General features: G+C 36.4%; 1 protein-coding gene across 3 annotated transcripts in view; it reads left to right on the top strand.

Annotated features, from left to right (window-relative positions):
• The window catches only part of Atp6v1h (ATPase H+ transporting V1 subunit H), an 89,541-nt gene that overhangs the window by 30,120 nt on the left and 45,717 nt on the right, over positions 1-13,704 (top strand). For all 3 annotated transcript variants that reach the window (XM_048358376.1, XM_048358375.1, XM_048358377.1), the window contains 2 exons: positions 2,430-2,527; positions 8,526-8,718. In XM_048358376.1, the coding sequence (XP_048214333.1) occupies positions 2,430-2,527; positions 8,526-8,718 (291 nt within the window). The remainder of the gene's footprint in view (positions 1-2,429; positions 2,528-8,525; positions 8,719-13,704) is intronic.

The raw sequence follows: 13,704 nt of genomic DNA, 5'->3' as shown, positions 1-13,704 counted from the left end.
AAGTTTGCTCAGGCTGTCCTGGCAAAGTTTAAGGATGGAGTGGATGAACTCCTGGGGGAGGGATCTAAATGGTGAAAGAGAAGGATATAGACCCTTTGGAGCTGTGTTACTCTGTATTAGGAGCATAACCATTGGAATGGTATCTGAACTGCCTTATTGTGCACAGTAGAAGAGAGTGATGTCAACTCTAGGACCAGCACCTTACATCTGGTTATAATGTGAGCATTGAAGCTACAACAAACAACAAAGAACCCATACTTGTTATATATTTCAACAAACATGGTGAATGGACATAGAAAAGGCTTGTAATGAAGCAAGACTTTTTTTACACTAAGAGGCCATAGGTGATGAGTGGAAGAGGAGAGAGAGAATTACCTAGGTTGCTTTTTATTTATGTATAGAAGTCTTGCTCGGATTCTCTCTAATATCAAGAAAGATAAATCCTTCTTCTATAATAGAAATTTTTACTGCTGGCTTAATTGGAAAGATGCATAGTTTATTCTGCTGTAGAATATTGTTTTAGTACATTTTCAAATGCACTATTTTTTGTCTATTTCTGCTATTGGTTTGAATTTTCAGGCAAATTAAATTTCTGCATATATTGTGTGAATGAGACATACTACCCTCTAGGTTGAACATAGATAATCTTTTGTTTATAACATTTGTCTATTTCTATAAAATGTACTCATATCATTGTGTTTTTGTAGTTGAGTGCATAGAATTTCTTTGAAGTGTTAGATTTTTATAGATGTTTAAAGTAGAACATAACGTTTACTAGTATCATATATATATATATCATATGTTCTTTGACTTTCATAACATCTATAGTTTTTTTTTTTGCCAGTCCTTGGTTTGGATTCATGGCTTGAGCACTGTCTCTGGCTTCTTTTTGCTCAAGGCTAGCACTCTGTCACTTGAGCCACAGCGCCACTTCTGGCCATTTTTTATATATGTGGTGCTGGAGAATTGAACCCAGGGCTTCATGTATACGAGGCCAAGCACTCGTGCTACTAGGCCATATTCTAAGCCCCACATGTATAGCTCTTCTGTTATAAAGAATTCAGAATTATTCTTGATGAAGTCTAGAGCCTTAAAATTTCATTTTGTGTCTTTGCTTCTGCTTCTTTTTTTTGTGTGCCAATTCTGGGGCTTGCTCTCAGAGCCTAGGCACTGTTCCTGAGCTTTTGTTGTCAAGGCTAGTGTTGTACTACTTGAGCCACAACTCCACTTCTGGCTTTTTGCTGGCCAATTGGAGGTAAAGAGTCTCACAGACTTTCCTACCTGGAGTGGCTTCGAACTGTATTCCTCAGATCTTAGCCTCCTGAGTGGCTAAGACTATAGGTAGAAGCCACTGATGCCTGGCTGTTTTCTCTGCTTCTTAAAGATGTAAGATTTATTGTGTATATTTTAAAGAAGGATAGGCCTTTTATCTGACTTAAATAAAAAAAAAAGAAGTCTGTTGTGGGGCTTGAACTCAGGGCTTGGGGCACTGCCTCTGAGCTTTTTTTTCCTCAAGGCTAGTGCTCTGCCACTTTGAACCACAGTGCCCTTTCTGATTTTCTGGTGATAGGAGTCTCAGGGTCTTTCCTTGTCTGGGTTGGCTTTGAACCATGATCCTCATATCTTAGCCTCCTGAGTAGCTAGGATTTCAGGCATGAACCACGAGTGCCTGGCATTGTTTTTGGTAAAATAGAGGGCTTTGAGACTTCTGAGGCGTATGATTCCTATTTATTTCAAGTTTCACGTTTAAGCATAATTTCTGTGAAACACAGCTACTGAACTGGCAGTGTTATTTTTAACGAGGACTGTTTCTCCACCCCCTTTCTCCCAAGTGTTTTTTATTACATTTTGGAATATGCCAAACATAGTTTTTGAAGTTTTCATCAGTTTGTATGCTAAATTAATTATTTCCCTCAAACCTAACAGCACCCTTCAGGCATTGTCCCCTGGTAATGTTTCCCTTATTAAAGACAAGGAAGCTGAGTGCTGTTTGCAGAGGTTCAGTAACTGGCCAGAAGTTATTCAATTATGAACTTGCCTCAAAACATCCACTCTTCTTTTTATTCTTTTGCTTTGGTATTTTTATAGTTACAGAGAGTATTTTTCTCTCTCTAGAGTACCTCTTGTTCAGGAGTATGTGAAATATGGCAAATCAGTATGCTTAGTTATCAAACAATCAAAGATATCCTAAATGTGTTCAATAATGAATTCTGTCAATTTAGTCTGGGACACAAAGTTGTCTTCGTTTCTGTGAAATAGAGATTAAAACAAATTTGAGGATCAGCTTTTAAGAACATGCTAGGGAATTTGGGGGTGCTCAGAAGTTAAAAGATTATAGTAAAATGAGATTTTTATGTAGCAATGTATCTGTCTAATCTCATGACTTTAAATGCTTTCCACTTTAAAACTGTGCACCTCTTCTTGTGTAGAGTTCTCAGTATGTACAGTGTGTGGCTGGGTGCCTCCAGCTGATGCTCCGGGTCAATGAGTACCGCTTTGCCTGGGTGGAAGCAGATGGGGTCAACTGGTGAGTGCCCTTTTACTTTTAATGTAGAAAAACTTTGAAAAGCATTTCTCCTTGAAATTTTCAGAGAAATTAATACATTAATCATCTGAAAGAAGTATTTTATTTTTTTGTGTCTGGTTTTACAATGGATTATGTTAACCATCTTCGAAGTCTGTAACTATCAAACAGAATGTTTCCTCTTCCCTTATTTGATCTTCAATTTTCTAAGAGGTGAAGTCCTCCTAAGAAGCTAAAGCTGGACAGAACAATCCCAGACAGACTCATTATAAGAGTATTGAGTGGGACTATATAGATAGAAATCAATAAAGGAAGGGCTTTCCCCCTTACTTTTTATTATGATCTTCCAATAATTGTAGAAAGGAATTTTAATTAATATATCCATTTAGGTGTATAATGCATCTTGATCACTATCACCCCTTCCATTCTCCTCACCTTCCATCTATCCCATTCCTATTGATTTCAAGTTTCCTAGATCCAGTTTTTGTATGTCCTTTGAGCATTATGACTCCGCTCCTCTTTCCATTTGTCCACACCTGTCCCCTTATCCCCCTTTCTCTCAGTCAGTGTGTTTCAACTGCTTGGTATTCATTTTGTGAACCTGTTAATTGCTCAAAGGGGTTACACCATGGAATCCCATGCCTGCATATACCATTCTTCATTCGGTTTTATTGTGTGTGTGTACATAAGCATATGATTCTGTATATATTTTCATATGTGTTTATGTTTTGGGTCTAACTTCTATATGTGAGGAAAAACATGCATCATTTATCTTTCGGAGCTTGACTTATTTTACCAACTACTATTTTTTTCAAGGTCCCTCCATTTTCCCTGCAAGTGATCTAATATTTTTCCTGATAGATGAATAAAATTCAGTACCACATTTTCTTGCTCTGTTCATCCATTGTAGGGCATCCGGACTGTTGCCATAACTTCACCATTGTGAATGGTGCAACAATAAACATAGGTGTGTAGGTGTTTTTGTTGTGTTGTTCTTTGCAATTTTTTGGATAAATGCCCCCAAATGGAATATCTGGATCATAGACTAGTCCTTAGTTTGTTGAGAAATCTACCTACAGAATCCATAGGGTCACACTAATTTGCATTTCTACGGATCCCTTTTGCCCATATGTTCTCACTAGCATTTGTTGTTGTTTGTTGTTTGTGTTCTTTTTTTTTTTTTTTGCCAGTCCTGGGCCTTGGACTCAGGGCCTGAGCACTGTCCCTGGCTTCTTCCTGCTCAAGGCTAGCACTCTGCCACCGGAGCCACAGCGCCCCTTCTGGCCGATTTCCATATATGTGGTGCTGGGGAATTGAACCCAGAGCTTCATGTGTAGGAGGCAAGCACTCTTGCCACTAGGCCATATTCCCAGCCCGTTGTTTGTGTTCTTGATGAATGTGATTCTGATCCAAGCGAGAAGGAATCTCATGTTCTTTTGATTTTTATCTCCTTTATGGCCAGAGATAGTGAACATTTTTTCACATATTGGCCATTTGCTCCTCTGAGAAGTATCTATTTAGCTACATAGCCTATTTTTTAGTTGACTTATTGATTATTTGGGGTTTTGGTTTTTTGCACTCCTAGGTCAGTCATTTAGCTGGCAAAGATCTCCCATTCTATAGGCTTGTCTTTTAGCTTAGTGACTATGTCCTTGCCATGTTTCCAGTTTTCTTAGCCCTGGACTTTTATTCAGAGAGTTCCCACCTAGGCCAATAAGTCCTTGTGTTTACTCCTTCCTGTAGTTATTTCAAGGTTTCAGGTCTTACATTGAGCTCTTTGATAATCCACCACTTGGAATTACTGTCAGTACACTATTTCTGTGAGATACTGGAGCACTCTTCTGCATACGGACATCCATTTTCCCCCACTACCATTTGCCAACAAGGCTTCTAAATAGGGAAGAAAGGGATCTATTTAAATAGGGAAGAAATATTGAGTGTATATGTATAGATACATCTATATGTGTGTATACACAAATTTCCTTCACTATTTAGATCCCTTTTATATATTTTTTCTTGCTTACTGCATATGCTAGCAAAGTGTAGAACTATTGAATAAGAGTCAAGAGTATGGATGTCCTTTAGGGGAAAAGGTTTCATTTTCTCACCATTTAGTATGATGTGGGCTATAAATGTGTTGCATACAACTTTTATTTCTGTTGCTCATGTTTTTCTAAGAGCTTGAAGTGTATCAGGGTATTAGTTTGAGAACTGTCTGTTTTGTTGATATAAGTGTTCATAGGTAGAAACTTACCTCAGAATTGTCTTTGATGTATCACAAAGGTTCTGATAGTTTTTCCTTTTATTTTCATTGGATACTAGAAACTTAAGGATATTTCCTCCTTTCTCTTCAATGACTCTCTCATCAAGGAATGTGTTGTCCAGTCTCTATTAGTTTAAGTGTTTTCTATGCTTTCTTTTGCTGTTAATTTCTAATTTTATTGTTATGATCTTTCAGGATACAGGGAACTAATTCAATTTTCTTGCATTTGATGAGACTTGTTTTATGTTCAATAATATTTTATGGGCTACTAAAATGCATATTTTATAGCTACTGGATAAAATATTCTGTAGAAGGCTGCAGCTCCAATTAGTCTGCAGTGTTATTTAAATTCTTTGTTTGAATTTTCTATCTGGAAGATAGGGAGATGGGAAGAGTAGGATATTGAAGTTTTTAGATATCATTGTGTTGGGGCTTACATGATTTTAAGTCCATTACTATTTGCTTTTTAGCAAAGTGAAAGTGCCCGACATTTGGTGCATTGATGTTAAGAATTATTTTGCCTTCTTTATTCTGAGTTCTCTTTGTTAATAAGAAGTGACCTTTTTCTCTTCTAATTTTGATTTGAAATCTACTTTGTCTGATATACCAGCTTATAGGTCTGTCTGCTTGGATTTGGAAGACTTTTTCTAACATTTCACCCTAGCCATTGTTTCTTTACATTGGTTGATATGTTTCTCGTAGACAACAGATGGTTGGATGTTGCCTTTTGATTCAGCTGGTCATTCTGTGCTTTTTGATTAGAGAATTGAGTCCTTTGACATTGAGTGTGAAATTTAAATAGCAACAGTCCATTAAGATTATTCTAATCTACCCATTTATCAGATACCCTATGTCTTGTATATATGTTTAGCTGATTTGGGGAAGTGAAGGGGAATAACAAAATGATGAGACAAAGAAGAAAGGATGAACTAATGCATCAGTGATACAAGATGCTATGTTGAAAATGAACTTTACAATTTGCGGGGAGAAGTGGGGGAAAGGGAAGTAGGAGAAAACAAGGGATAGGAGTACCATGTTCAACATGAAATATACTCATTACCTTATTTATGTAACTGTAACCCCTCTGAACATAACCCTTACAATAAAATTTTAAAATAGGTTTTTTTTAAATGGAAAAAAGGTATGTAGTGATGTCTTCCATGTTTTCTTTCATAATTTAGATACATATTCTTTCTTGTTTCTCTAATTTTTTATTTACTCCTCTGGAAAGACATGTTTTCTCCACTTTCTTCATCTGTAAGGCGTCTTTGGGTATTTTATGTAGTCTTTGTTTATTGGTAATGAATTATTTTGATGTGTATTTGTTTTGGTTTTCTGATTAAAAATTTTTGTTTCTCATTTATGAATGGAAGTATACTAAGGTCTTCTGGGCTGACAGTTGTTGACTTTTAGTGCTTCAGATACAGAGTTCTAAGCCCTCCTTGTTTTTAAGCTATTAGGAAAATTGCTCTTATTTTCAAGGTTTCTTCTTGTGACTTTTTTTTTCTTATAATACTTTTTAGTATTCTTTCCTTTTTTTTCTGTACTTAGTATTTTAACTACAATGTGTGAAGAAGTTCTTTTCTGGTCTTATCTATTGGGTGTTCTAAAAGGTACAAGAGTATCTGAATGGCTTTTCTTTTTTTAAAGACTTGGGAGGTTTTCTGCAATTATTCTGGTGAATATATTTCATATGCTTCTGCTATTGTCCTAATCTTGACCAATACCCACAAAATGTAAATTTGGTTTTTTACTAATCTTGAAATTCTTACAAACCCCTTTTGTGTTTATGTGATATTTTTTCTGTATCTTCTAACTTTCCTACTGTATCTCTTCAATCTTCAAGCCCTAAAATCTGCTTCCCATATTATCTGCTCTGTGTGAGAAGCTTTACACTTTATTTATTTATCTTTGAGATTTCAATTGGATTTTGTTCAGGATTTCTAATCTCTAATTATTAAGATCATTTTCAGGTCTTGCATTGACTTCTTCATTAAATTGTTTGTCTGTTTTGATCTCTCTCAGTTATAGTCTCTTTGAGCTCATTTAACTTTATTTGTAACTACTTGGGATTCATTTAGCTTCTTATCCATGCTGTCATTGAATCCCTTTATTTCTTTGTGTCCATGTAATTTCTTATAGATATCTTCTTTGATTTCATTAAATATTCTTATCAACATTCTTTGGAGCTCAGTATGTCTGGTTTCCCCTACTTTGCTTTCTTTTTGATCCATTGTTTTATACTTGTTGATTTTTGAAGATGTTGATATCTGTGTTTTCCTATATTTCTTGTACTTCTGTATTTTAGTCATTTACTTATATTTTTATGGGTTTTACTCAAAGACTCTTTGTAGTCTTTACTTTTATTTTCTTGAAATTCTGGTAATTCTCAGTAGTCTTACTAGATAGATGTTAGCTTGGTTGATCAACAGTTTCTTTACTGGTGCAAGGGTATATGTCAGCTGTATGAATTCTTCAATTCAAAGCCCATCTAAATATTTACATACAGTAAGATACCATTAATAGTTTTATCTGCACCACCAGTCATACTATGTGTTCTAGGGATTGGATATTTGTAAAGTATCATTGAGATTAGAACTAAATTACTGGGTTTAAGGAAGTCCAGGGAAGAGATAATTGAGTAAGGAAGTGCCAAGGGTAACAGGTAGGTATATAGTTCAGAATGCTCATATTTATGTCATCTTCCTCCCTACCAAAGATTCCACTATTATTAATGTCTTGTATTAATGTGATACATTTGTTTCAATGGATGAATCAATATTGATACATTATTACTAAGTCCATAGTTTGTATTAAGTACCATTGTGATGGAGATACTTTTAACCTAAATTGTTATTTGACAGTCTCAATTGATAGTTGTTTGAATATAAACGTTTCCCAGGGAAATGTTCTTAGCTCTCTTCTTTATGTGTTGTCTTCCTTGGGATACTTTCATTTCTATGAACTTTTCTGATTTTTCTTACTTAGTGAAATAAAGTATCAAGCTAAGAAAGTTATAGAGCCCTTTTCTGTTCCCTAAATTCTTTGATTGGCGTTATCAAATTCAGGCTCATCTTTGGTTTCATCCAAAGTCATCCGAGTTTCCTATATATTTTAAAGCTATGCTCTTGGTTTCTCAGACTCAAAAACCTTGCTGTAGCTGGGTTCCAGTGGCTCACACCTATAATCCAAGTTACCCAGGAGGCTGAGACCTGAGGATCCTAGTTTGAAACCAGGGTGAGCAGGAGTCTGAGACTCTTATTTCCAGTTAAGTAACAGAAAAAGCCAGAATTGGTGCTGTGGCTCAAGTGATGGAGTGTTGGCCTTGAGCAAAAGATGCTTAGAGACAGCCCTAGGCCCAGAGTTCAAGCCTCAGCACCAGCAAAAAACCAAAACAAAAACCTTGCTATAAAATCTGACTTGAAGACCCATACTCATTTTTGTCCTCATGTCCTCTTTATTTCAGCTCTGTGCTGTCTGTCACATTCCTTTTACTATTTTAGTTACTTTTCTTGTTGCAGAGCAAGTGCACCTATTTTCTGAGGTATTGTGACTTTAGGAGAGTAAGTAAAATGGAAACAGATCTTTGTAACTAGCAGTCTAGCAGAGTGCTATTGCTAGTAAGAAAGAAACTGAGGCCATAGTTCAGAGAGACTCGTTCCATTAGTATACAAAGAATTACTTCTTTTTTTGTTGTGCCCTCATATTAAATGTTTTCTAATTGTGTATTCCTTTCAGCATAATGGGAGTTTTGAGTAACAAGTGTGGCTTTCAACTTCAATATCAAATGATTTTTTCAATATGGCTCCTGGCATTTAGTCCTCAAATGTGTGAGCACCTTCGGCGCTACAATATAATTCCTGTTGTGTCTGATATCCTTCAAGAATCTGTCAAAGAGAAAGTGACAAGAATCATTCTTGCAGCATTCCGTGTAAGTGCTTTATGTATTTGTTGTTGTTATAGTGATAATGGTGGCTGTGTCTGTATGTTTGTGTAGCATTTTCTATTGTACTGTATGTTTGGGTTTTTAGCATGTGGGGAAATTGCTTATTTTTCATGTGGTTATTGAGTTATAGAATATCACAATGTGTCTTTATGACATGAAGCTCTGGGACAGGGGGAAGAAAGCACCTAAGCGAATAGAGTGCCTGTATCACGAAGCCCTTGTAAGGAGGAGTGCTGTGATGACACGTGGAGGGAGGCACTTAGTTTATAGTGCTCACCAACAGACTGTTCTGAAAGCAGGTTTTCCTCTGACAGCCACAGTGTATGGAGTGTACTTCAGATACTGGATCAACTGATTAGTAGTATGTTTTCAAGACAACTACAAAGACTTGAAATTATTTTAAAGAGTAAAGTTATATCATTAGGAAATTAGAATCTTAACAATTAGGTAAAACTACTTCCTGTCCTGATCAGATGAGGAGGCTGAGGGCAGTAGAGGAGCTGGCTAGAATCTGAATCTAGGTTGTTAGGTGTAACACAGAAGTAAAATACTTTGCTTTGTTTCTCTAGAGACAGTGTCTTCACAGTATCTGCTAGTAATTTTTGCTGATTGATTTAGGACTTGATAGGCTTCGGAGACATGGCTTTGTTGGCATAAAGTGTCATTCTAAAATGGTGATGTGTACCTATAATCCCAGCACTTGGGAGGTGGAGGCAGGAAGACAGAAGATCTAGTACTACTAGGTTCACTATTGAAGAGCTACATTGTGAGACCCTGTCTCAAATCACCAAGAAAACAAAGCAAAAACAAAAACAGAAATCCCACAAAAATAAAAAAAAAAGAAGGAATGCCAACCAAGAGGAGCAACAGTGGACATATCCCATGTTCTTATTTAGTCTTTCCTCAAGGATTTCATTTGTTATTCTACTTAATGCTCACCAGAGCCAGGTAACATAGCAGTCATTATTGTTAGGGAATTAGTATTATTAGTGTTTCAGTTAGCCTTTGCTTTGCAAGTAGTGTTTGCTGAGGCAGGATGGTTGCTTTTCTAGTTGGTGGTAGACATATAATAAGTGCAGGTTCTTTTTTCAGAATTTGTACTTATAACTTTTATTTGTTCCTGTGCTTTTTTAAAGTAAAGAGTTGTTGTGTATAACCTGGCTATGAAGTAAGAAGCAGAGATGAGAGGATTGCTATTTGAGGCTATCCTGGGAAAATGTTGTAGTGAAACCCTATCTCAAAAAATAAGTTGAGCTGGATGCTTGTGGCTCACGCCTGTAATCCTAGCTATTCAGGAGGGTGAGATCTGAGGACTGTGGTTCAAAGCAAGTCTGGGAAGGAGTCAATCACCAGAAAACCAGATGTGGCGCTGTGGCTCAAAGTGGTAGAGTGCTAGCTTTGAGCTGAAGAGCTTAGAACCAGAGTTCAAGCTCCATGACCAAAAAAAAAAAGTTGGGCATTGTAAGGCACAGGTAGGAGGATCATGGTTCAACACTAGCCTTTGACAAAATGAACCTATCTGAAAAATAAACTAAAGCAAAAAGGATTGAAGTTAAGGCTCAAGTTTTGAGTGTCTACCTAGAAAGCATGATGCTCCAGTTCAAAGTGGAATAGCACCAAACAACAACAACAACAAAAGAAGTAGTATAGTTGTACTATAAAAATTTAAATAATGTATATATCAATACAATCAATAATGTATATATCAATGTATATATCAATGTCAAATGTGCTATATACATCTTTCAGATGTTTCCAGGCACATTAAGGTAAGGTATAAATAGGTGTATGGCTTCTTTCTGCATTTAAGCAGTAAAATGCTATCATGTTGTAGTGCTCTATGTGATAAATATGCTTTAATTTCTTTATCTATATACATATTTAACATCCCTTTTATGGATTTACTATACAGTGTCAGTGTGTTAGCCAGTTCTCTATTGGTGGACATGTGGTGTTCTTAGTGTCAGTAAACTATAGTTGTCTACTTTGATGAAGAATTTTCTGGATGTAGTTCTAGGGGTGTGCTTACTGAGTCAAAGGAATATGCTTTTGTTTTTTAATAGAAAGCTATATGTAGATAATGTCAAATTACCTTTCTAAAGTATGCTGATTTATATTTTTAGGAGTTATGTATGGGGGAGTTCATGTTTTTCTGCTCTCATTTAAATTTACTGTTATATAATATTCCAAGTTGTCTAAAATCAGCTAAAAAGTGAAATCATTGTTTTAATTTGCATCCTATTAGTAATGAATATAGCTGTTGTATTTTAATATTTTTATTCACCACTTATTTTCTTTCTATAAATTGCTTATTCATAGCATTTGTCACTTTTTAACATTGGAAATTTAATGTGTAGGAACTCTTTTTCCAGGCATCTGTAGTTAATCACAGCTGATACTTATTGAGAGTGTAATTCTGGGTCAGCACTGTCCTAATTAATTGAGAGAAGTACACATTAAATCATTCTAAATGCTCCATGTAATGGTTATTAGGCCATCAAGGGGTAAGTGATTTGCCAAAATAGCCAGGAAACAACAGTACAGGGATTTAAACTCAGTTTGATTCATGCACTTGACCATCAGTTACCCTAGGTTTGGTGCTGAGCATAATAATTGTTGAATTTTTTAAACTGTACTTTTTCTTGTTTTTTCTTTTCTGGTACTGGGGATCGAACCCAGGACTTTCTATGCAAGCTTTGCCACTGACCTACATCCCAACCTGATTGTTGTATTTTAATGAGTCACTTTCATGTACTGGTATATTTAGCCTTCATAATTAACTTATATGGCCCATTATGACTTTTGTTTCCTACATAGAGAAACCAAGGCTTGAGGGAAAGTTTTTCAGTTAGTGTAAGATAACATTTCGTGGTGCTCTGTCAACTCCAAAACTGCTTCTTTAAAAAAATTCCAAATTTTATTTATTTTATTTTATGTGTAACAGTGCCTTCTTATTAACCATTTCAGGTACCATCATCATCCTCTCTTTCTTTCTCTCTCTCTCTCTCTCTCTCTCTTTCTTTCTTTCTTTCTTTCTTTCTTTCTTTCTTTCTCTCTCTCTCTCTCTCTCTCTCTCTCTCTCTCTCTCTCCTTTCTTTCTCTCTTTCTTTTTTTGATTCATTTTTTTTCAGGAACTTTAAAGTGTCATTCAAAGGGGAGGGGGGATTCATGACAAAGAAAATTGAAAGGTAATTTAAGAAGTCAAGTTTTCTTGCTGTTGACATTTCTTATTTGTTGAAGCATTAAACTCTGTGTCCTTCCACACTGTCTCAAGAGTGTTGAGGGGGTGATTGAAGGGTGGAGAAGGGATCAGTGCAGTCCTGTGGAGAGATAGAAAGTGAGATCCAGATGTGATCTGCTCAGTGCTCACCAACTGTTGGCTCAGTGTTGCTCTGGACAGTAGATTGACCTGTGTGTGTGTGTGTGTGTATCCTGGAGCTTTAGCTCAGGGCTTGGGCTCTGTCTCTGAGTATTTTTGCTCAAGGCTGACACTCTACCATTTGAGCCACAGCTTCACTCTGAGCTTTTTCATGGACTTTCTTGTGTGGGCTGGCTTCAAACCACAGTCCTCAGATCTCAGCTTTCTGAGTAGCAAAGATTATAGGGATGAACCACTGGTGCCTGGCTTAGATTGGCTTTTGATTATTGTTTTTTTTTTTTAATGCTTTTTCATAAAGAGATTGTTCTAGGAAGTATAGGTATGGCTCAAGTGTTAGAGTGCCAGACATAAGTGGAATGCCAGTGAGAGGCCCTGAGTTCAAGCCCCTGTACCAGATAGTTTCCTCATAAGAACTAGGCAAATGAGGCATTTCTTTATCCCTCTTCCTTAGCAGGGGGTGGATGTGGCATGCCCATTTCAATTGGGTGGCATGATGGGAAACACAAATTAAGCACCTGGTATAGTGCTGACTTCTCTGCATCCTGGTCACTCATGGTTTTTCCGCAACTTCTGTCTTTCACTGTACACTGTGTATTCAGTGAGGTAACAAGTGAAGTACATGGGGATAGTAATATCCAGTACAGTTTCCACATCCCTGAAAGCAGTATGTCTCTCTCTCTCTTTTTTTTCCTTCTTTTTTTCTCTGTGCCAGTGTTGGAGTTTGAACTCAGGGCCTGGGTACTGTCCCTAAGTTTCTTTGGCACAAGGCTAGTACTCTACCACTTGAGGCATAGCACCACTTCTGCCTTTTTCTGATTAATTTATTGGAGGTAAGAATTTCATGAGCTTTTCTGCCTGGGCTGACTTCGAACCTCGATCTTCACATTTCAGCCCCTTGAGTAGCTAGGATTACAGGCATGAGCCTCCAGTACCTGGCTGCAGTATGTCTCTTAAAGTTCCTGTCTCTGAAGAGATAGAAAAACAGAACGTAAGATATCACAAGAAATGTACACACTGCCCTACTATGTAACTGTACCCTTTTTGCACAACACCTTGTCAAAAAATTTGTGTTCAATTAATAAACAAATTTTAAAAAGTTCCTGTCTCTGTAATTTGAAATTTTGCTAAATTAAAGTTGAGCCCAAAGATCTAGTACTGTTTTACAAAAGGCAGCATGAATATTAAACTAATATTTAGTAAGCTATAAAAAGTTTTATTTTAACTGTAGTCATACATTCAAATTTTACTCGTAATGCATGTATTTGTCATAATTCTGGGCTTCCATTGTTTCTAATTTTGGATTTCAGATTATTTTCAAAATAGACCCAGGTCATTGGCAGAAGTAATAGCTCTCTTAAACTATCTTGTGCTAAGTTTTGGTTATTGCTGTCAGTTATGTGAACATTCAGAGGGCTGAAACTCAAAAGAACATCTCTAAGACAACCACAGGTTTCATAGATAGGACTGAATTATTCATAAGGCTGTAGTACAACTGTTTGATTTAAATCATCAATGAGGAGAAAATAATATTTAAAAAAAATCTCAATTTCATCTAGGTGCTTGTGGTTCATACCTGTAATCCTAGCTACTCC

The sequence above is a fragment of the Perognathus longimembris genome, chromosome 12 (genome assembly GCF_023159225.1).
Source record: "Perognathus longimembris pacificus isolate PPM17 chromosome 12, ASM2315922v1, whole genome shotgun sequence".
NCBI lineage: Eukaryota > Metazoa > Chordata > Mammalia > Rodentia > Heteromyidae > Perognathus > Perognathus longimembris.
The sequence above is the reverse complement of the archived record's forward strand: the minus strand, read 5'-3'. Positions and strand labels throughout refer to the sequence as shown.